At 53.0% G+C, this 24,241-nt stretch overlaps 1 protein-coding gene across 4 annotated transcripts in view; it reads left to right on the top strand.

Moving 5' to 3' along the window:
* The first annotated feature begins 8,782 nt into the window (after positions 1-8,782).
* Positions 8,783-24,241, top strand: part of SNX8 (sorting nexin 8) — a 38,590-nt gene continuing 23,131 nt past the window's right edge. The window contains exon 1 of one of the 4 annotated variants that reach the window (XM_055410432.2): positions 8,783-8,801. In XM_055410432.2, coding sequence (XP_055266407.1) covers positions 8,798-8,801 — 4 coding nt within the window. In that variant the 5' untranslated portion in view covers positions 8,783-8,797. Of the gene's footprint in view, positions 8,802-9,105; positions 9,277-9,435; positions 9,661-24,241 lie in introns of those variants that run through there. The other 3 variants (XM_088833248.1, XM_055410431.2, XM_055410433.2) reach the window with 3 other exon arrangements.

Here is a 24,241-nt window from a genome sequence, read left to right as displayed (position 1 = left end):
TCCCGCTTCTAGACGCTCCTGGCACTCCTTGGCTTATGACTTCTTCAGTCTCTGCCTTTAACATCACATGGCCTTCTGCCCGGCTTTGACAGTCTTTGACTGTCCTTTTGTATAGCACTCTCATAATGACATCAAACCCACCCAGGTAATTCAAGATAGTCCTTGATACTTCCTTGGTGGTCCAGTGGCTAAGGCTCCATACTCCCAATGCCGGGGGCCCAGGTTCCATCCCCGGTCAGGGAACTGGATTCCACGTGCCACAAGTAAGAGTGTGCATACAACTGAAGATCCTACATGCCACAGTGAAGATCAGAGATCCTGTGTACTGCAACCTGGCACAGCCAAGTAAACAGATACTAAAAAAAAGTATATTCATCCCATCTCAACATCCTCTGAAGTCTCCACCCTTTATAGCATCAACTCAAAGTCCAGAATCTTATCGAAATCTCATTAGCTCAAGTCACAAGACTCCTTATTTGAATATGTAAATTGATGTGGGTGGGACTGAGTGTGTGATTTCATCCTGAGGCAAAATTCCTTTCCATCTGTGCACTTAGAAAATAAGAGATCTAATCCCCAAATGATCTAATCCCAAGTGATCTAATCCCCAAATCACGATGGCATGATCACTCACCTAGAGCCAGACATCTTGGAATGTGAAGTCAAGTGTGCCTTAGAAAGCATCACTACGAACAAAGCTAGTGGAGGTGATGGAATTCCAGTTGAGCTATTTCAAATTCTGAAAGATGATGCTGTGAAAGTGCTGCACTCAATATGCCAGCAAATTTGGAAAACTCAGCAATGGCCACAGGACTGGAAAAGGTCAGTATTCATCACAATCCCAAAGAAAGGCAATGCCAAAGAATGCTCAAGCTACCGCACAATTGCACTCATCTCACACGCTAGTAAAGTCATGCTCAAAATTCTTCAAGCCAGACTTCAGCAATATGTGAACCATGAACTTCCAGATGTTTAAGCAGGTTTTAGAAAAAGCAGAGGCACCAGAGATCAAATTGCCAACATCCGTTGGATCATGGAGAAAGCAAGAGGGTTCCAGAAAAACATCTATTTCTGCTTCATTGATTATGCCAAAGCCTTTGACTCTGTGGATCACAATAAACTGGAAAATTCTGAAAGAGATGGGAATACCAGACCACCTGACCTGCCTCTTGAGAAACCTGTATGCAGGTCAGGAAGCAACAGTTAGAACTGTACATGGAACAACAGACTGGTTCCAAACAGGAAAAGGAGTACGTCAAGGTTGTATATTGTCACCCTGCTTATTTAACTTGTATGCAGAGTACATCATGAGGAACGCTGGGCTGGAAGAAGCACAAGCTGGAATCAAGATTGCTGGGAGAAATATCAATAACCTCAGATATGCAGATGACACCACCCTTATGGCAGAAAATGAAGAGGAACTCAAAGGCCTCTTGATGAAAGTGAAAGAGGTGAGTGAAAAGGTTGGCTTGAAGCTCAACATTCAGAAAACGAAGATCATGGCATCTGGTCCCATCACTTCATGGGAAATAGATGGGGAAACAGTGGAAACAGTGTCAGACTTTGTTTTTTGGGCTCCAAAATCACTGCGGATGCTGATTGCAGCCATGAAATTAAAAGACGCTTACTCCTTGGAAGGAAAGTTATGACCAGCCTAGATAGCATATTAAAAAGCAGAGACATTACTTTGCCAACAAAGGTCCGTCTAGTCAAGGCTATGGTCTTTCCCATGGTCATGTATGTATGTGAGAGTTGGACTGTGAAGAAAGCTGAGCGTCGAGGAATTGATGCTTTTGAACTGTGGTGCTGGAGAAGACTCTTGAGAGTCCGTTGAACTGCAAGGAGATCCAACCAGTCCATTCTAAAGGAGATCAATCCTGGGTGTTCATTGGAAGGACTGATGCTAAAGCTGAAACTCCAATACTTTGGCCACCTCATGCGACGGGTTGACTCACTGGAAAAGACTCTGATGCTGGGAGGGATTGGGGGCGGGAGGAGAAGGGGACGACAGAGAATGAGATGGCTGGATGGCATCACCGACTCTGTGGACATGAGTTTGAGTGAACTCCGGGAGTTGGTGACGGACAAGGAGGCCTGTCGTGCTGTGGTTCATGGGGTCGCAAAGAGTTGGACACGACTGAGCGACTGAACTGAACTGAATCCCCAAATACAATACTGGTAGGTACAGGGTAACAGTTACAGACATTCCATTCAAAACGGGAGAAGGAATGAAAAAAGAACTGCAGTCCCAAGCAATTTTGAAATCCAGGTGATTCGTTGCTGGTCCAGTGGCTAATACTCTGTGCTCCCAGTGAAGCAGGCCTAGGTTCAATCCCTGGTCAGGGAACTAGATCCCACCAGCCATGACTAAGAGCTCACATGCCACAACTAGAAAGCTCTTGTGGACTTCCCTGCTGGCACGGAAGACAGGAATCCACTTGCCAGCGCAGGAGATGTAGGTTTGATCCCTGGTCTGGGAAGTCGTGTCCACTCTCGGTGACCCCGTGGACTGCAGTGCACCAGGCTTCCCTGTCTTTCATTATCTCCTGGAGTTTGCTCAAACTGACGTCCATTGGAGTTGCCTCTTCACATCAGGTGGCCAAAGCATCGGAGCTTCAGCTTCAGTCCTCCTAGTGAATAGTCAGGGCTGATTTCCTTGCAGATTGACGTTTGATCTCCTTGCTGTCTAAGGGACTCTCAAGATTCCACATAACAGGGAGCAACTCAGCCTGTGTGCCACAGCTGCTGAGCCGTGTGCTGCAGCTGCTGAAGGCTGTGCGCCTACAGCCTGGGCTCTGCAGTGAGAAGCCCACTCACCCCACTCGCCGCAACTAGAGAAAGTCTGTACAAAGCGAGGAAGACCTGTGCAGCCAAGAGGATAAATAAATCATTAAAAAAATTAAAAAGATCTCGTGTGTTGCAGCTGAGACCTGGTGCGCCAAGTAAATAAATATTAATTTTTTGAAAACCAGTGGAGCACACTCAGGTTTCAAGGCCTAGGAATTATCCTCTGTGGCTTCCTGTTCTGCCCTCTGGGCCCACGGCCCCACCCTCAGTCTTCTTGCTTTTTTTATCAAGGGTTAGCACCTTTGCCGGAGAAGGCAATGGCAAGCCACTCCAGTACTCTTGCCTACAAATCCCATGGATGGAGGAGCCTGGTAGGCTGCAGTCCGTGGGGTCGCTAGGGGTCGGACACGACTGAGTGACTTCACTTTCACTTTTCACTTTCCACTTTCACACATTGGAGAAGGAAATGGCAACCCACTCCAGTGTTCTTGCCTGGAGAATCCCAGGGACGGGGGAGCCTGGTGGGCTTCCGTCTATGGGGTCACACAGAGTCAGACACGACTGAAGTGACTCAGCAGCAGCAGCAGCAGCACCTTTGCAGCTGAGTAGTCTTATGAGGCTGTTTCCTGCCTGAGGATTTGGAGGGTCAGGCAGCCCTCTTTCATTTCTTATTTCTTTGCCCCTGTCCATCCTAGCTGGCAGTATTTCTACCGATAGAACGTGCTCAGGAACCTATGGCTCTCCCATGGACGTCACTGGAAAAGGGGCTCATCCACAGGTCTTTCCTGGATAATTCCATCTCTATTTTCACTTCGAAGAGACCTAATCTCATCCAAGAGCCCTCTGTGTCACCAGATCCTGTGACGCTCCGTTCCTTTCTCAGCACTAGAAAAGCGCTGTTCAGCCACAGCCTTGGCTTTCTCTCCAAAGCACACTTTCCTGACAGCCTCCTAGGCAACCCACTCCAGTATTCTTGGGCTTCCCTGGTGGCTCAGAAGGTAAAGAATCCGCCTGCAATGTGGGAGACCTGGGTTCCATCCCTGGGTTGGGAAGATCCCCTGGAGAATGGAAAGGCGACCCACTCCAGTATTCTGGCCCGGAGAATTCCACGGACCGTGTAGTCCATGGGGTTGCAGAGAGTCGGACACGACAGCGACTTTCACTTTACAGCCTGGATGAGTTCTTTTCTGTACAACTAGGGTACAGTTCAGCTAAGCTCTCTGTCGCTGCAGAACACGATCCCTTTTTCATCCACTTTCCAACAACATGTTCCTCATTTCCTCTGAGCCCTTGGCTAAAGTGTCCTTATTGCTACCAACAGTCTGTTTATGGCCATTTAAGTATCACCTAAGACGACACAGGCTTCGTTACCACAGTTAGCAGAACTGTCAGCGTCCGTATGCCTGCTGACCATCTATTCACGGCAACCAAGGCGTCTGCTATCGTGCTTCTTAAAATGTTTCCAGTCTCTGCTCAGGACCTAATTCTGAAGTCAGTTCCACATTTTTTGGTATTTGTCATAGCAATGCCCCCTTCCCAGTGCTCATATTAGCATTTTGTATTTTTTAAAAATTGTAGTGTGGCAATCTATTGTATGACTCCACAGCAATATGTTCATCCAGTCTGTTGTTAAAAGACATTTGGGTTATTTCCAATTTTCAGCTCTTTGCATGTGGCTTCTAGGAATGAGCCTTTTTTTGGTGGACACATGCTTTTATCTTTTGTGGGTGAATATCTTGGAGTGGGATTGCCTTGAGGATTATTCCTCTCCACTCTTGGTCCACTGTGGACAGCCAGCTTCCATGCTGCTTCTGGAGGCTGGTAGGTCATCCCTTCATTAATACTGATTATGTCTAGGAAGTTCAGGTCTGTTTCCCGTGCTTGCTTGCTGGGACCTAAGCCTTCCTATTGCCTTAACCCATGTTCCTAGGACCTTGTATCACTTCTGAAAGCTCTGTGAGTTGTTCAGTTTTTGTTCATTCCTCTATGGGGCAGTCTTTCTTGCTTTGAAATCCAGCTATGTAATAAAAAATAGTCTGGGGGTGAAATGTTAGCTAGCATTTCTGTTTGGGGAACAGCGTGAACGTTCAGACCTCCATCGGTTCGGACCTTCGTAAGGAGTCTCCTATTTGAAACTTTACCTTTGAGCCAGGGCAACTTTTTGGAGCATGTTATCTTGATAAATCCATTTTGCATGTGAGCAAGCTGAAGCAAGTTAAGTAGCTTGTCCAAAGTCGAATTAGGACAGGGGCTTCCCTGGTGGTCCAGCGGTTAAGAGTGTGTATGAGAATGCTCAGTTGCGTCCGTCTCTTCGCAATGCCATGGACTGGAGCCCGCCAGGCTCTGTCCGTGCGATTTCCCAGGCAAGAATGCCAGAGTGGTTGACATTTCCTTCTCCAGGGGATCTTCCTGACCCAGGGATCGAACCTTAGTCTCTTATGTATTCTGCACTGGCAGGCGGGTTCTTTACCACTAGCACCACTTGGGAAGCCCAATTCAGAGAATTCGAGTTCAGTCCCTGGTGTTGGAACCAAGATCTCACGCAGACAAATAAAAAGAAACCCCCAAAATAAAGTTTGATTAGGATAGCCAACTTCTTTGACATATTTAAAGCTTCCTGGGGCTCATGGAGGATGTGCGCAAACCCCTTTACTCCAGGCAGGAATTTTATTTTTTAAATGTTTATTTATTTATATTATTATTTGGCTGTGCTGTGAAACCTGTGGGATCTTAGTTCTCTGACAATCTTAGTTCCTTCACCAGGGATGGAAACTTTAGTTTCCTGACCAGGGATTAAACCTGCACCCCGCAATGGAAGCACAGAGTCTTAACTGCTGGGCTGCCCCAGGCGGGAATTTTAGAGTGGATACTGGAGAGGCACTGCTTGAGCAGGTAACCCATGGTGTCAGAAGAGGATTTGATTCCATGATTGTCACAGTATTAAATGAGATGATACTGGTTCGTCAATTAGCATAGTGTCTGAAAGCTAGTCAGTATTTTAAAAAAAGTTTGGGATGATTGATATTCTTAATGAAACTATAATTTTCTCTACTTTTAGAGTTCTTCCTCTTCCCTATGTTACGGTTCAGAGCCACAGGCAGCTTCCCTACCAGCCTCCCGAAACAAGAGGTTATGGGTGGAGCAGAATTTGCGGGTTAGGAAATTTGGAGATAAATTGCTGGCTTTACAGCACAGGGGAAATTCTGCAGTGGCTCTGAGGATGGTCTCTGGCACCAGACAATGTGGATTCAAACCCTAGATCTTTTATCGACTAGTTGAGCTTTTCTGGCCAAAATGGAGATAATCATACTACTCTTGTCTACGTTCACTGAGAGGCACCGATGAGTCTCTACACAGAAGGCGTACGTGAGAGCGCTCAGGACATAACGGGCATGTTCAGTAAATGTGAGCTTGGTTAGTGCGGCCAGCATTGAGTGCTGTTTATCAGGCGTTTCTGGCTGGCCGTCTTCCAGGGGCGTAGTAAAACGTTCCGGGTTGTTGCTGGGTATATCCATCACTGGCTCTGGCCCATGAGTTGTGAGTAGAAGCCTTGTGGTGGTTCGGAGCCAGAGCAGTTAAACGGGCCGCGTACTTTCCCTTTGTCAGGAGGGCAGAAACTCATAGTGGTGGCTGCCCTCTTACCTGGGCTTCCGAGGGTTGGTGGTGAATACAGCCCCTCTGCCGTTTCTGGACTCTGAGACTGGAGATTGTTGCTGCAGCGTGATCGCGCCTGTGCTGACAAACACGTGTACAGTTATTAATAACCTCGGGGCGGGTGTCCTCCTTGAGGCATTTCAGTGACTCTCTGAAAAGGTCCTTAGTGGGACCTGGAGATGCTTGTATCTCTGTAGGATGACCGGTACGAGCCCCGTTCTGCCTGCCCGCCTGCACGGTGAGTCCCAGCTTCAGGGTTCTGCGTCCCAGGTTCTGTCAGTTCGCTCATACAGTTCTCATTTTCCTGAAGGGAAAGGGATAAAAGTGACTCAGAAAACATCAACAGTCTTAATGTAATTGAATTTGTGCCACTAATCAAAGGGTTTAAAAAAAGCAGAAATTCCATTTTCTATTTACCATTTCCTGAATGAAACAGAAATAGCATGAAGATTAGGCTTCTTTGGCGAGGATCTAAAGACATTACAGGCAGACTTATTTTGATGCGTGTTTCCCAAGCATGCTCTCACTGTTAGCGATATCTGGCAGTGTAGCCCACAGCTTGTAAGGGCTGGATTCCCTTCTCCAGGAGGCATTCACAGCCTGTCACATTGGAAGCAGCCATTCACCTTTCCTCCTGCAGTGCCCATGTTCCAGCCCTTGGCACCCTTTGTGCCCTGCGTGGTGGGACAACCCTGCTGTGCTCTGCTCCTCTGATCAATTCCATTGGAAAATTTGGAAGGTGGGGACCTCTCCTGGTTATCCCTATGTGGGGTCCCTCACTTTCCTCTCCCATGAGAAACAGAATTCCCAACTGAGCAGATGCTCAAGAAATGTTTGCAAGGATAAAACAAACTTTCAACTTAGAGCAGTGGTTTTCCACCTGGGCTGCACCTTAGCATCATCCAGGGAGCTTTAAAAAAAAAGATCTCAAGTTTGGACCATACCTGAGACCAATTAAATCAGAACTTCTGAGGGTGGGTTTCAGGCGGAGTATATTTAAATGTTCCCAGGTGATTACTGCAGCCAAGGTGCAGGACCACTGAACTACAACAGAGGCTGCCTGACCATGTCGGGGTGTTCAAGTAATAAATTTAATACGCTGTTATTTGTGTGGCTTCCCAGGTGGCACTAATGGTAAAGAACCCACCTGTCAATGCAGGAGATGCGAGGGATGTGGGTTTGATCCCTGGGTTGGAGGATCCCCTGGAGGAGGGCACGGTATCCCACTCCAGTATTCTTGCCTGGAGAATCCCATGGATAGAGGAGCCTGTCAGGCTGCAGTCCATAGGGTCGCAAAGAGTCTGAGTCGGCTGAAGCGACTTAGCACGCATGCGTACTGTTATTCTTGTGTGATGTCTAACTTTATACTTGTTTAATGCCTCACAGTTTTCAAGGTGCAATGAATGTTTAAGCATTGAATAAGGATCTTATGATCTTGTGGGGGGATACAGATATGTAGCAAATACTTCCAGGAAGTTAGAGAGGCAGAGAGGGAGTGGGAGACAGAGAATGGACAATGTGTGTGTGTGCGCCCTTGCGAGGGGAGAAAGTGCTGAGCACATCATTTGATGCAAAACCAGCTTAAAGGAAGCCTGCGGTGGCGGAAGGAAATAGCATCCCGCTGGGACTTGGGAAAGCGTCTACATGCCGGCCTCTGGAAGAGGCACACCCCTTCCTCAGTCGTGCTGGGGGACAGCATCGTTGTTGGTCGGCTCACAAAGACGTCCGGTGACTGTAGCAAGGAGAACTAACTCCCTGGGGAGGGGATTCCTTCCTAGGACCCTGACTGGGGCTCCGGGCTCTTGATTGCTGTTTCCGGGCTGTTAGCAGTCGTCCCGGTCTTAGGAGGTCCACGGTCCTTAGCTTGGGAACAAGGCCCTCCCTAACGGAGCCCTACCAGTCGCTCCAGCTTCCTCTTCGGCCTCCGCTTTTAGCTCCAGGAAGACCACAGCGTTTGCAGCTGTGCGATGCCTCGGGGCCTGTGGGTACCTGCTCCTTCCTCCCGCCGAATTCCTCCTTCCTCCAGCCTCAGCTGAGGCTCTCCGCATCCCGGGATCCCTTCACCCGGCCAGGGCCGGGGGAGCGCTCTCGTGCGGCGCTCCCACAGTCTTGTTCTGGAAGTCGGGACGCCCGCTCCACTCCGGTGGCCTGTCCGTCCTCCAGAAAGCGGAGGGTACCAAGTGCACAGGCCCGCCTGGCCTCCAGGGGGCAGTCCGGAGCCCGCGTGAGCGCGTGAGCGACCGGATGACCAGGTGGCCGAGTGAGCGGCTGAGCGGGCCGGTGACCGACCGAGCGGGTGACGGGGGAAGGGAGCGAGCGAGCGGGCCAGAGGGTGGGAGAGAGAGCAAACGGATGAATGAGTGAGTGGGGGCCCGAGGGAAGGCGGGGGCCTGACTGAGCGGCCGAGGCAGCGGCCAGAGAACCTGCGGCGCGGGAGCGGCGGCCGCCGCCCGCTGAGCGCGCGCCCGGGCCGCGCCACCTGCCCTCCGCGTGGCAGCCGAGCCGGGGCGGCGCGGGAAGGGGCGGGGAGTGGGCGTGGCAGGCCCAGGGAGGGCGGGGATAGTCCGGGAGTGGGCGTGGCGGACCCCGGCGCGTGGGCGTGGCGAGGCCGGGAGTGGGCGTGGCAGGCCCGGGGCGGGCGGGGACAGGCCGGGAGTGGGCGTGGCAAACCCCGGGCGTGGGCGGGGCGAGGGTGGGCCCCGGCCGGCGGGCGCAGAGGAAGTCACGTGGCGAGCGCTCACATGACCGGCGGCGCGATGGACCCGCTGCCCACCGCGCCCGGAGCTGCAGCTGCCGAGGCGGAGGCGGACGAGGAGGCGGACCCGCCAGCGGCAGGTATGGCAGGCACGCCCCCCAGGCCCCGCGCGGCTCCGGCCCGCGCCCCCTGAGGCGCTGCGGCCTTCGGTTCGCTTCCTGGCCCCGGACTCCCCGCGCCTGCTGGGTCCTCCCCTCTCGCGACTCCTCCCGGTCCACGCCCAGGAGGGCGCGTGGCTCCGCGGCTCAGAACCCCAGCACCTGTCCGGGTTTGCGCCTCTCCGCGCGCTTCTGCCTGCGTCTCCCCGGGACTGTCCGGGTCCCTCGGGGCCGCAGGACCCGCCCGCCCCGCGCGTCCTGCGTGCCCACCTGCCCTCCGCGTGTCCCTGGACTTGCTGGGCCTTGGCGCGTACTGTGGCGGCTGAGGACTTGGGCGTTTCTTCGGCCAGCCCGCCGTGTTTCTCCGTAAGTGCTTTTCTTACTGGGTGCACGTGAACACTGAGACGCACGCGTGAGGCTTGGCTTTTCTAGGATGGCCCCATTTAGATGGCACCCCCTCTAGCCTTCCAACTGGAGGATACATGTGGGTGTGAGTTACTGCAGCTTCTTGGTGGTGGTGCGGCAAAAGTGGGAAACTCCGTTTGGAGGGTCCGGAAGGTGTCCCTGAGGAGCTCATGCTTAAAGTGAGTCCTGGAGGGCTGTAAGACGGTTGATTTATTAGGGAGAAAGGGAGGTAGGAGTGGGGTGAAGCTGCTGGGGGCCGGGGTGGGGGTGGACAGTGCTCTGGATTGGCTTAAGTTCCCTGAAGACCCTGGGTGAGTCTGCCTTTAGACACCAGACCCACCGCTCCCCACCCTTGGCCTTTGTTTTTCCTTTCACTTGCAGCTTTGTAAGGGGTAGCATGTGACGGCTCGTGCTAATGGTTAGAACGTTGTGTTCAGGAGGTTACACGTTTGAGCCCAGCGTGGGCCAGTCAGCCTGCCTCTATCAGGTGCCCACACTGGACTCCTTGTCCAGGTCACATTTGGAAAATGTGAGGCAGTGTTTGAGCAGGAACGCTTCTTCCCCTGGGGGTTGTAAAGCAGTTCAGAGTTGCTGGATGTGGTGGTCGTTCTGGGCTCTCTTTGCAGGTGCAAGGACAGCCTGAATGTTTCCTGGAGGACTCACCCACTGGCTGCCATCATGGTGTCAGCCACCCCCGTTCTCTGAGACTGGCAGCTGGCATTGCTAGGGGCCGCGATGGTTTTGTTAACATTAGGCATCCAGTTGAGGGAGGTGGCGTGGTAGAGGAAAAGCACAGCAACAAAAAAAGCACTTTTTTTTTTTAAACTGGGAAAGCTGAAACCCAGAGGTAAGTGGCCGCCCACAGTGGGCAATATTAAGGGGGCGTGTTGTGGTGGCCATGGTGGTTAGATGGGCTGCAGTCAGAAAATGCGTGTTTGAGAGTGAATTTTCCCCAAACAGGGTGTGTGTGTCTTTCGCGCTTGAGCGCAGGTTGCCTTTGGCTGTTGAAGCTGAGGCTTATGGACACACAGCGGGCTTCATGCTCTCTGGTGCTCTGTCCGCGCAGCCGCAGCTCACTGTTCGTATTGACTGTGGGGACCGTGGGCGTTTCGGTCCTTGTAGTGACTTTGGGATTGTTGGAAAAAACGATGTGCACTGTGGTTTTCAGCCTTAATGTTAAAAATAATTTTTTTTAAGTTAATTTTTTTTTGACTGCCCTGGGTCTTGCTGCTGTGAGAGGGCTGTCTCTAGTGGATCAGGGCTGCTCTTCCTTGCCGTGTGCGGGCCTCTCGTCGTGGCTCCCCGTGCAGTGCAGCACAGGCTCTAGGTGAGGGGCTTCAGTCGTTGCAGCAGGCAGGCTCAGTCGTGGCGGCGCACGGACTCTAGCTGCTCCACAGCATGCGGAACCCTCCCAGACCAGGGGTCCAGCCTGTGTTCCCTGCACTGGCAGGCAGGTTCTTATCCACTGTACCACCAGCGAAGCCCCAGGAATCATATTATGTTCCAACCCCCGGAAGCTTAAGCTGTGAGTGATAACTCCCTTCCTAAAAATTTAATGTTCAATTTACAATACGTAGACAACTATATTTCCCTTACAAAAAAAAGAGCAAACACAACTGAGAGCATTGTGGATTGGCAGTCAGCCCCTGTGGCCAGTCTGGGACGGGCCTCTCGGGCTGTTTCTGCGTTTATCCTCATGCGTGCTCCCTGCGCCTCCATGTCTGTGTTTCCCTAGGGTCGTGTACTGGTTTTCTGCTGCTGCTGTCACAAAGATGACCGCACACAAAGTGGCTTAGCCAGCAGAAACTTACCATTTTACAGTTCAGAAGGTCTGTCGTCCAGAACAGGTTTTCTTGAGCTAACATCTAGCCGTGGGCAGGGCTGCGTTCCCTCCTGAGGCCCTGGGGGAGAAGCCATTTCTTGGTCTTTCCCAGCTCCCAGATGCCTCCCACATTCCTTGACTGGTCACCCCCTTGCTCCAGCTGCCCCAGGCCACGCCTTTCCTGTCCTGTCCTGTCTCTTTCTTCTGTCCACTTCTTCCACTTTTAAGGAGCCGTCAGATTCCATTGGGCCCACCTGGTAATCCACTAGGATTCTCCCAATTTTAATGCCAGCTTATTAGCAATCTGAATTTTATCGGCACCTTTAGTTCTTTACTGTATAATCTAACAGATTCACAGTTTTCTGGGATTAGGGTGTGGGTACCTTTAGAGGTCATTAGTCTGCTGTAAGGGCTGACCACGGTGGCTCATCAGTAAGGAACCCACTTGCCAGTGCAGGAGATGCAGACAACTTGGGTTTGATCCCTGGGTCGGGAAGATCCCCAGGAGGAGGAAATGACAGCCCACTCCAATATTCTTGCCTGGGAAGTCCCGTGGACAGAGGAACCTGGTGGGCTATAGTCCATAGGGTTGCAAGAGTCAGACATGACTGAGCACACACCCACATTCTGCCGTAAATACCCTAAGGAGTGGAATTGCTGGGTCATAGGGTTGCACACTTTAAAAATAAATTATTTTATTTTTGGCCATGCTGGGTTTTTCTTGCTGCCTGGGCTTTTCTCTAGTTGCAGCTAACGAGGGGTTACTCTCTGGTTGTGCTGCGTGGGCTTCTCATGGCAGTGGGCTCCCATTGCGGAGCACAGGCTCTCTGGCACAGAGTTCAGTAATTGTGGGTCCTGGGCTCTAGAGCACAGCTAGATTCATGTGACTCCCAGGCTTAGTTGCTCTGCAGCATGTGGAATCTTCCGGGATCAGGGATCAATCCCCTATCTCCTGCATTGGTAAGTGGATTCTTTACCACTGAGCCACCAGGGAAGCACAGTTGCACGTTTTTTTTTTTTAACAAATACTGACAAATTTTTCTCTCTGATGGCTGTTACCAATTTATACCTGTAACAGCAATGCATCTTCTCCCTGTAACCTCATCACCATTAAATGCCATGTTTTTTTTTAAAAAAAAAAAAATTCCTTCAGCATTAGAGAAATTAAGAACGTGTTTTATTTTTGTTTTAATTTTTATTTCTTCAGTTATGAGTGAGGTTTAGTTTCTTGTGATGCTTTGATCTTGTATGACCTTCCTGAACTGACTGTACTGATCTTTGGCCCATTTTCTTACAGGATTGTTCTCTCGTTTTGTTTTGTTGCAGTTCTTTGTGTATTTTGGTCTTAGACCTGTTGTGGATTTCATATTAAAATCATAACCATCAAAATATCTGATTGACTGGAACCCTGTTTTCTGATTGCTGCATGCGAGTTTATTTCAGGGCCTGTTCAGAGGTTGTAAAGCTCAGCGATGATGCCCTGGAGTGCCTGAGAATGAATGTGATAGGTGCTTGCTTGTCTGATCTGAATTTGCTGGATAAGAATACAGATTACCTCTGGGCCCCAGCCCTGCTCCCTACACCCTGCAGACCTAAACTTGCTCTTCCCTTCCTTCTTTCCTTCTTCCCTGGGTCTCGCAGCTTCCGGGGTCTTAGTGCCCTGACCAGGGATTGAACTCTAGACCTTGGCAGTGAAAGCACCACGTCCTAAGCGATCCGTTTCACTTCTGCTGTAGCCCCTCGCTGAATGTGCACCGTACCTGCTGTTCGGTGAGGAAGCTCTGAGCTGTTGTTTTCCCAAGCCTCGGGGTGGGGGCCCCTCCTGGCGTTCTGTGAGGTCAGACCTGAACTCTGCTCGTCCTCCCAGCGACTCTGTGGCCGGCCGCCGGCCTCTCTGCGCCCGTGTGGTCTCCATGCTCCCTGTGCTCCCGCCACCACCCTGCTGCCGCCGCTCTGCCATGACACATTTGTCAGGCAGTTCACTGAGCTGTCACTTGAGATGGATGCATTTGAGGGATTAAATTATACTTTAAAGTACCATCTGCGTTGGGGCAAAAAAATAACTTCCTGTCCATCTCTCTCCCTCCATCACACACATTTCTGTTGTCAGCTCCTGAGGGACAGAAACCATTATTTTTCTTCATATCCCAGCATCTGCCAATGGAGACAGGGCTCTGCTGTCGGAATAGAATTACATGTATTTTTTTGTTTTTGTGGCATGCAGGATCTTAGTTCCCCAACTAGCGATGGAACCTGCAGTAGAAGCGCAGAGTCCTGACACATTGCACCGCCAGGAAATTCCCTAGAACTCCATTTTTATTCTAAGTGATTTTTAGGATAGTGTCACATTTTAGTTTGGTAACAGTGGTAGCTGTGTGAGTGTTATTTAGATTGGTGTTGATGCTCTTTGAACCCTGTTTCTCTCTGTCACACACACACACACACACACACACACAATTTGCAAGGTAAAATGTGTCCATCTGAGGAAAGAGGAACTGAATCTCTCCTACGTAGAGCAGCTTTTGCCAGAATTTGTGGTTAGCAAGAAAGTGATGTGTTCCGGTAGGGGAATTCTGTTTTGGTTTATTTTTTCCTTCCCAAGAAGAATGCACCAGAAGAAGAGATGTTTGGCCTGCAGTGTGCAGGCTGATGGGAGAGGCTGGGGTGGTGAGATGCTGGAGAGATGGGAGCGGCCGCCCCGGGGCCTGCAGCTCGTTAAGACGAGCTGCCCTGGTGATTAGAACCCAGGCCCAGCGAGCCTGGACCCTCGGGGATTCAAAGAGCGCATCCCCGACCTTGCTACCCCTCTGAAAAACAGTAGCGTTTAGATCTGTCATCCTTTGAATGTGTTCGTTGTAGAATAATTAAGAAATCATAACCAGACTCGAGGTACAGGTTCTTGGGGAAAGCATCAGCACGGAGATCCAGCCAGTCCATCCTAAAGGAGGTCAGGCCTGAACGTTCCCTGGGAGGACTGATGGCTGAAGCTGAAGCTCCAGTACTTTGGCCACCTGTTGCAAAGAGCCGACTCACTGGAAAAGACCCTGATGCTGGGAAAGATTGAAGGCAGGAGGAGAGGGGGACGACAGAGGATGAGATGGTGGGATGGCATCACTGACTCAGTTGGCATGAATTTGAGCAAACTCTAGGAGACAGTGAAGGACAGGGAAGCCGGTCGTGCTGCAGTCCATGGGATCGCAAAGAGGTGGACACAACTTAGCAACTGACCAACAACAACAGTCAGTGTTAAAACCTCGTGTGGACGGGGTGGGCGTGCTCCGCGAGTGGAGCTCCAGGAAAAGGCTGAGGCCACCCTTTGCGCTGTTTCCGGCTCGCCTGGTTGTAGGAGGACACTTGTGCCCTTGGGGTGTGGGGATGGGTGTGTTCAGGGTCTGTCCGCTCTCTCACCCACTTTGAAGTATGTGTCCTAAGCCCATGTGAGGTGAAGATTCGTGACTGTTGAGCTCCAGGGCAGCTGGTGTAAGGCCTGGAGGCAGCTCTGCGAGTGTTGAGACACGCCTTTCCACGGCTCTCTAACCTGCTGTGCTAGTGGCGTTCTTGCCTACAAGTCTTGTGAATGAGTCGCAACCGGACCAGTAAGATTTCATGTGGTGTGTGATTCTGCTCTCTGAGGAGAAGGTTGCACAAGTAAGATAACCACAAAGACGAACGTCTTATAAAAGAGAAATCACCCGTGAGCCCACGACTGCTGATTTTAGCTTATTTCCTGCTCCTGTGCATGTGTTTTGGACATAGTTACCCTCAGGGTGTATTTACATCTTGTCTGCTTGGTTCCCTTAACGTTGTTCTACGCTGCTAAGGAGTTTTCATGCTTTCCTGTTTGAGGTCTGCATGATAGTGAATTGCAGAGTGTGTGTGCGCTTGCGGAGTATGGAGGTGGTAGAACGTGATCCCTCACCTGGGGTCAGCATTAAAAATTGTCCTGATGCTTGCACTTGGTAAACAAAGCCTTTCTCCTGCTAAACTAGTTCCCCAACCTAGAGGTAACGGCAGCTGTCAGCTGTGCGTGTGGAACCACGGTTTAGGAAGCTCCGTTGTTAGACTTTGAGAGCTGGGGCGATGTCCTTAGAGGACCTTGGTCTTGTCCTGCTTAGTGAGCTTCTGCAAATACAAGTTCTGAGTCCCTGTGCCCTCTCCTGAGGGTGTTTGAGGGAAGCCAGAGAAAAGACACGCTGTGTGACTCCTATTTATGTAAAGTTCACACCGTGCAGTTAGACTCTGCTGTGCGGGGACGCTCACGCAGGTGGTGAAGCAGCGAATAAGGCCCTGAGGGTGGGGCGGCGGCGAAGGCAGGGCCTGTGCGGGCACGGGAAGGGCGCTTCTGGGGCCCCAGGCCTGTTAGCTTTCTGATCTTTGTGTTGTTTGTTTGACTGCGCGGGGTCTTGGTTGTGGCCTGTGAGCTCTTTAATTGTGGCCTGGGGTCCAGTTCCCTGACCGGGGATGGACCGGCCCCCTGCGTTGGGAGTGCAGTGTCTTAGCCACTGGGCCACCAGGGAAGTCCCCCCGATGCTCTTTTCCATTTTTGACCTGGATAAGTCAAGCCACGTGTGTCGATACAGAAAACTGTCCGCAGACGTTTTACATGCCTGTGTGTCTGTGTCTGTTTCCCAGGAGAAACGTGTCGGGAAACCCCGGCGTGCCCCAGACCCTGTGGCATGCAGCGGATTTGCTGCTTACACAGCATGACAGGCAGAGGTGGGCACCGGGGATCTCCTTTGAAAATGGTTTTGTGGGAGTTTTGGCCTCTCAGCTTCCACTCTCTAGTTAGTATTGCAGATGTTTTTATAACGAAACGCGTGTTTTGTTGTCAGCGCCCCCCCCAAAGGAGAACCGTGCAGCTCATCAGCAGGAGATTGCTGGCTCCACTGTTTCTGATGCCTGTGTCTGGTTACACTGGTGCTGGCCCAGCCCGCTGCGAGCCCAGGTGTCCCCGGGGCCCCTGGGACCAGCAGGAAGGGGCCCCAGGGCCTCCGGCATCATGTGTTGGGAGGATGGACGTCTGGGGATGTCACCTCTGTTGGAAGTGCAGAGGCCCTGCGCTGGGATGGAATCAGGTGACACTCCTGATTCTGCACAGTTCATTATCTGCGGAACCGCAATTTCACCTCCCAGCTCCCGAGAAGTTCCAGTCTAGGCGGCGGGGTGGATGGGGCCTACAGAACTGACCACTCACAGGCGGGGTTTCACACCATGGGGAGGTTCAGAATTGCGTTGTCAGCTCTTCAGTCCCCAAGGCTGGTCTGCATGTGTGCAGGTCCTTATCTTGGGGTGGCTTCCACCCCCCGTGCATCCTCTTGTGGGGGATGGTGAAGTCGGGGTCTCGTGGAAGTCTTTTCAAGAGGTTCAAGTTTCCTGTGTGCTGTGGGGGGTTCTGTTCCCCTGAGAGGGGCTCTGCTGGGGGAGAGTGTATCCCGTCCTCCACCTCCCTGGTAGGGGGACTAGCTGGGGGTGTTGTGCAGGGTGGTGGTGCTGCTGTGTGTTTGCAGTGATGGCTAGCTTAATCCTGCAGTGATGCTGTGCGGTGAGGGGCCTCATCCGCCCCAATTTACAGATGGGAAACCGAGGCACCCAGAGACCGGGACTCCCCCGGCACCTGCCACTGGTGGTAGCCGAGCTGGAGTCCCCTCTGGCGCCCGGCTCCGGCGATGCGTCGAGTCTGACCTCCTCACACCGCCGACTCCGCTGTCTGCACCGCGGGCCCCTTTCTGGAGCCTGTCTGGAGGATCGCCTTAGGACTGAGTAACCTGCCCCTCCCAGACACAGAGCCTTTGGTCCTCCGAGGGTTTTTCTGAGAGGAAGGAGGTTCCAGGATCCTGTTCTTGCGGAGACCGCCGGGGGCCCTGTTGAGGTGTACGGTCTTCTCTTTCCAGAAAGGGAGCCTCCGCCCAGAGGGTGTGTCCTCGCCGGGACCCAGCCCTGCCCCCGCCCCCCAGAAGCCACGGTCAGTCTGGGGGCGTCACCGGGGGCTCACTTCCCGCGGCAGCGGGTGGGAAAGCGTGTGTGAAGCCCGGGCTGAGTCCCGTCATGCTGGCGTTGCTCGGGTCAGCCGCGTCCTCCAGTTCTGGGGTTCGGGGCAGGTGGGACTAGACGGTGCTCAGCCTTCCTTGCCTGGAGAGCCGGCTCTCCGCCTTCAGTGCAGGGTTAATCGTGAGGGGAGACTTGACTCGGTGTTCTTCTTTCTGAGACATTTCTCACAGTGCCTAGTTTGTCCGCGTCAGTTTCCGAGGCGTTCCGTGTTCTGGTTGATTAACTGCGTTCCTAGTTGTCTACCCTGAAGGCAGCCGGCAGGCAGGGGCCCTGTCTCACTCCCTGTGATCAATAAATATCTGTTTAAGTGAACTTAATTGTATGTCACTTGGTTTATAATATTGGGTGATTGCTTGGGATTTTATTAGAGGGGCTGAGTTAGGCTGCGAATGCAGATTCTCTGTGTTGCCTCCGCTGGAATCTGGAGACAGAGCCTGCCAGGTATTTTGGAATATGTTCACTTTCACGTCCAGAGATTCTAGAAAACCTGAGTCACTTTTAGACGAAACCATCCAGGCCAGGGAGGAGGGTTTTTTTTTTTAAAGGACAAAACCAAAACCAGATTGAATTGAACAGAGATGAGTATTCATTTTGGAACTTTGAACTTCTGCTTTGTCAGTAATTCCAAGATTTCCCGAGTTAGCTAAAATAGTTTTTTTTTTTTTTTTTAAACTCTGGAAGAAGTCCCTGGGCCTCCCCCCATGAAAGCATTCCAGAAGTGAGAGACCCAAGGAGACTTTGATGAACAGATTCCACGAGCCCTTCCAGCAGCAGGTTTGTCAGGTTCCTGAAGAAGCAGGGGTCCCAGCGGGCGGGCAGGTTCCTCTTGCTGGGAGTTGGGTCAGGGGAGACCATCTGATAGGTGACTCCTTTCTGGACTGGGCTTCCGTTTTGTGATGCCCTCAGGAAACAAATGAGCGATTTTTCCCTCTCTGTGTGGTTTGGAGAAGCCCCGTTGGCGTGAACGTCATGTGCCCTTCCCTAGGGCCGGGGCGGTCTGTGCTCTGGGGGTTCTCCTTAGGGAGTCACGTCGCCGTGGGACTCACCGCTGGAGTGACCAGCATGCCTTGGCCAACAGTTCAGTTCAGTCTGCGGTTTTGTCTGGGCTTAAGTCCTGTAAAAACCAGGCACTGTGCTGTATGGTTTCACATATAAATGTATTTTTAAAATTCTTGCCTTCAACCAGTAATGTGCCTGGTGTTGTCCTGGTTTCGGAGAGGAGGAAGCAGTGCAGAGTTGAGCTGCTTGCTCGCGGTCACAGAGGACTCAGGCGTTTGCACCGAGGTGCCCCGGCCTCTGACCCGGGAGTGAGGCGTGCCCAGCGCCCTGCGTGCTGTGTGCGGCGAATGAGGCCCCATGAGGCCCCTCACCTGGCGTGCGCTCTGGCCCCACGAGTCGCCTGGCGCACCCTGAGCTCCGGCCGGCCTTGCTGCCCGGGGGCCTCCAGTTTTCCCGTCTGTAAACTGAGGTCAGAGCAGGGCTAAGGAGGCGTTACAGAAGCATCCAGAAGGTTCAGCCACTGGTCACGCCTCCTCACCGGTGGCTGTCCCTGCGCCCAGCTGTCCGAGTGAGCGTCTTCATCCCGCTTTTGGGTCCGTGCGGGGAGGAGGAGGGGAAAACACTTTATTAAGGGGTTTCTTGGACTCACTGGCTGTGTCTGCTCTGACAGACCTGCAGCTTCACAGCTGCATGGACGCCAGGGCGGCCCCTGAGGCCCTGAGCGTGGCCACGTGGCGTTTCTGCGGCGGTCTCCCTGGCGCTCACTCGTGCCTGAAACCCGCCGGGGGTTTTGCAGGTGGGTGGTCTTTTCCTTCTTAGCAGACACCTTCTCTCAGAGTGTGAGCCATCTGTATTCCAGGCTCCGTCCCGGGCTGGGAGGATCCTTAGTCCGTTCAGAAGAACTGCAGAGAAGAGAAGGAATTCCTGAGGCACTTTTAAAGGCTTTGTTGCGGTCCGGTTCACACGCCACAGAACTCACCCCCTTCAGGTGCGCAGCTCGACGGTCCTTAGTGTGCCCTGAGAGCGGTCCGCCTTCCCACGGTTGGTTCTCGGACGCTCTCGTCATCCGGCGCCCCTCAGTAGTCACCGCCTTTTCCGCCAAACCCCTCGTCCCCCAGACGCCACGACCACTAGTCTCTCCGCCCCTGTAGGTTTGTCTCCTGAAGGTCCGTATGAGTGGAGCTGTGTGTCGTGCTTGGCAGGCCGCAGTGGCGTCTGCTTTTACTCAGCAGGCTTCTCAGAGCTCATCGGTGCTGCCGCAATGTCTGCATCTCTTCTTATGGCTCAGTAATACTCCACTATGAGAACGAGACAGCTGGATGGCATCGCCGACTCTGTGGACATGAGTCTGAGTGAACTCCGGGAGTTGGTGATGGACAGGGAGGCCTGGCGTGCTGTGAGTCATGGGGTCGCGGAGAGTCGGACACGACTGAGCGACTGCACTGCACTGCACTGAATGCTCCTCTGCGTGGGTAACTCACGTTTCCCTCACTCCTGTGTCAGTCTGCGGACGTCTGGGCTGTCTCCGTGCTCCGGCTGTTGTGACTGGTGCTGACGCCCGTCTCTGAGGGCCTGCTGTCTCATTTCTCGTGGGCGTCCACCTGGGAGCGGCGTCATCGGCTCACAGCCCAGGTTTGACCTTTCGAGGTTGGCTGCCGGACTTTGCCGCCGCCGCGTGTGTGGGTTCCAGGTTCTCCACGACCTCGCCAGCGCTTGTTCCTGCCTGCCTTCCTGATTGCAGCCACCCCAGCGGGGGGGTCCTGAGGCCTTGGACCTCTTTTCTCGTGCCTGTTGGCCTTTCGTACACCTCCTTTGGTGGAACATCTATTCAGATCACTTGTCAACCTTTAAAATGAATTCGTCTTTTTTAAAAGCGTGAGTTATAGTCTCTTTATGTACTTTTGGCTCAAGTCCCTTATTGGATGCATAGTTTTGCCCGTGTTCCGCGGGTTGTCTTTTCACTTTCTCGATGATCTCTTATAGCACAGCAGGTTTTTGGTTTTTCTTCTTGTATTTTGTTGTTGTTGTTTGACTGTGCTGTGTGGCTTGCTGGATTTTGGTTCCCCAACCAGAGATCGAACCTGGCCCTGGCAGAGAAAGTGCCGTGTCCTTACCACTCGACCGCCAGGAAATTCTCCCAGTTTCTAATTCTGATGAAGTCCAGTTGGTCCGCTTTCTTTTCCTGGCGCTTTTGGGGTCATATCTAGGCAGGCTTTGTGTGACCTAAGGTCGCAGAGATGTGTTCCTGTGCTCTCTGCTGAGAGTTCTGTAGTTTTAGCTCTGACATCCGGGACCGTGATGCATCTTGGATGAGTTGTGTCTGGTGTGGGAACGGTACTGGGCGGTGGTCTTGTTTGTTTGGAAGTCTGTCTGTCCGTCGTCATGCAAAACTTTTGGGGTACACATGGTGTGTGCTCCTTCTGTGCTGGGCAGGATCAGGGAGTGAGAGCTCCCTGAGGGGGTTTGTGTGGTGTGTGTGGGAAACCTGTGAGCCAGGGGGGTTAGCAGGAGCTCGGCCAGGACACTCAGGCCAGCCTGAGACCTCGAAGAGCAGCCTCTCTAGTGGGCACTCAGGGAGCACTCCCTGGTGAAGCCGTGTCTGCGTCGAGCTTCTGAGGCTGGAGGGGATTTGGTTTGGAAATTCTCAACTAGTAAGTACAGAGGGCTTGGAGGGACCTTAAGAGGTTGTTTGTTTATGTTATGTAAAGCAAAATATAAAAACACCTAATGGCTTCCCAGGTGGCTATGGCGGTAAATGATCTGCCTGCAATGAGATCGATCCCTGGGTCGGGAAGATCGCCTGGAGAAGGAAGTGGCAACCCACTCCAGTATTGTTGCCTGGGAAATCCCATGGACAGAGGAGCCTGGCGGGCAGCAGTCCATCGGGTCACAGAGGGTCGGGCACGACTGAGCGAGCGTGCACACAAAAGCACTCACACCTTTGCAGGGAGGCAGAGACGCCTTTTCTTGCGGTGCAGCTTGGCTTTCCACAAGGCCAGCGCGGCTCTGTAGAGTCAGAGTTTTTGTCTTGTATTCTTTGGGCAGATAAATGGATATAGCCGCAAGTTGGCAGAGAGGCCATGGTGTAGGGGGTCAGATCGGCCAGGGTGAGGTTGATGCCGCTCAGGGCCCCATGTGGCCGTGCGCGGTGGGCAGATAGGCCAGGGTGAGGATGACGCCGCTCAGGGCCCCGTGTGGCCGTGCGCGGTGGGCAGATAGGCCAGGGTGAGGATGATGCCGCTCAGGGCCCCATGTGGCCGTGCGCGGTGGGCAGATAGGCCAGGGTGAGGATGACGCCGCTCAGGGCCCCGTGTGGCCGTGCGCAGTGACAGCCGTCCTGTGTGAACAGCTCTTCCTCTCGCTCGCCGAGGCGGGGTTCCCGCCACCAGGGAGGCCCGAGTGCACTGCGGGGGCAGGGGGTCCTCCCGCCCGGGAGACACGGCAGGCCTTGACTGCTCCACGCAGCCGTCTTGCTCCTGGAAGTTTGATTCCTGCTTTGCGTTGACAGATGCTTACTGGGCACTTACTCTGTGCTGGACACTGTTCTTAATCACTGGGCTACTAATTGGGAACAAAGCAAGCAGAAAGGTCTGCTCTCATGGGGTTTCTGCTCTCGCCGTGGAGGGGGACAGTATTTGGTGGACGAGGCGAGTGGGATGCAGGTGGGAGCCCAGGCTGGGGGGCGGTTAGGGTGTAGCTTGTTGTCACCAAGGAAGCATCATTGAGAGCGACTTGGGACCGAGTTTCCAAGGAGATGGTCATGGATGGTGGGTTTCTGGGGAAGGGGGCCCTGGCCAAAGAGGTGGCAGGCGGGGGCGCCCAGGACAGCAGGTATGAGCTGCATTCGGGGCGGCACTGGAAGCCAGTGTGGCTGGAGAGGGGGCTGGGGGGGTGGGAGCCTTTCCCAGCTGAAAAAGATCAGCGTTCGGGGCGGGCAGTGCTGGAGTTGGGGAAACTTTGTGTTAAGAGCTGTTCTGCTGATGGGTTGTCATTCTGATCCTCACTTAGGAAGCTTTAGTTTTTCTTTTTCTAAAAATCATTTTATTGGTTGATTCATGGCCGTGCTGGGTCTGCGTTGCTGTGCGGACTGTCCTCTGGTTGCGACGAGCGGGGACTGTTCTGCTCGGTGGTGCTCAGGTCTCTCATGGTGGCGCCTCCAGCTGGGGAGCTCGCGCGCTCAGGCTCACGGGCGCGGCAGTAGGGGCCCCCGGGCTCTAGAGCACGGGCGCGGTAGTCTTGGCCCACAGCACGTGAGATCTTCCCGGACCAGGGATCAAACCCGTGTCCCCTGCACAGGCCGGCGGGTTCTTAACCCCCTGAGCCACCAGGAAAGCCCTTTTTCTTTTTTTCTTCCCTGCTGCTCGGAAGCACAGATGACCCAGATGACTGTGCTGGCTCTCCGGGCAGGGGTGTCTGAAGAGGTGTGTTAGCGATGTCGTGTGCTTCACGTGGGCGGATAAAAGCCATTCGGGGAAGTGTCTGTTAGCAGGAAGAAAATGTAGAATTCTCTAGGAACTGATTGTAATGGAGAGAATAAAAAATAGAGCAAAGCACTCTGTGCACGGCAGTGTTCTTCACGCTGCGTTTAACAGCAGAAAGCAGTTAGCAGGAGCACAGCGAAGTGACTTTCAGTTCTGTCCCTAAGTCATTATGCAACGTCTGCAGGTAACAGTAACTTCAGAGCGTACAGAACATAAAAGAGAAACCAGCATGAGATGGCAGATGGACTGCGGACGGTGTTAGAGAGTCCGGGGCCTTCTGGAATGGTGGGTGACACCAGACGGGCAGTAGTGAGTGTGGGCCAGCGCGAGGCGGCCGGGACCCCCGGCGCTGCGGGGAGCGTCAGTTGGCTCAGCCACTCGGAGAACTGGGGTTATTTGCTGGGCTGCGCACACGAAGCTCCAGGATGCAGTAATTTCACTCTTGGGAATGGACCCAGCAGAAACACACACGTGCGTCCACCGACATGAAGGCGCTGGCCTGTCCTTGGTGGTGGCGTGTGAAGCTGCCCAGGCACCCAGTGGGCGCAGACTGAGTGGTGGGCTCTGGCTGATCCACAGCGAGAGGGTGGGCCGTCTGCACCCCGTGAGCCACACGGAGGGCCGCACCCAGCGTGTGGAGTGGAAGGAGTCAGAAGCAGGGTGGCTCACCCCGAGTGTGGTGTGAACGTGGCGGAGCTGGCCTGAGGCTTTGGCGTCCTCTCCTGGGGCAGGAGCCGCGTGAGGGATGTCTGTCCGGCTGTTGCTGCACTGCTGTGAAAACGCTGCGCTGAGCAGGCGTGAGACGTTGCTCTTTCCTGTCAGCACGCCCTGTTCCAATCTAAAAAGGTTTTCACAGCCATTGGGAAAAGAAACCAGTTGTGTGTTTATTCTGTGTGATGAAGTACAGGATGTGCAGGTACTTTCCGGACACTTACAGAGTGCACAGACCTCGCGGAAATCGTGCCCATCAACTCTGGGGTGGCGGTGACTTTGGAATAGGAAATGGCTGGGAGGATGGTGTGCGTCTGAAACATTTTATTTAAATTTTTTTTAGCAAAGAATATGGCACAGTATCCTCTTGAGTGAAATCTCAGTGGATACACGGATTCTGGTATTTTCTGTATTTTCATGTTTGTTTGAAGTATTTCTTCACGATAAAAACACGTGCGTTTAAAAGTTACATGACAGTTCC

The sequence above is a fragment of the Moschus berezovskii genome, chromosome 27, assembly GCF_049115385.1.
Source record: "Moschus berezovskii isolate FMDL1 chromosome 27, NW_MosBer_1.0, whole genome shotgun sequence".
Taxonomy (NCBI): domain Eukaryota; kingdom Metazoa; phylum Chordata; class Mammalia; order Artiodactyla; family Moschidae; genus Moschus; species Moschus berezovskii.
The sequence above is the reverse complement of the archived record's forward strand: the minus strand, read 5'-3'. Positions and strand labels throughout refer to the sequence as shown.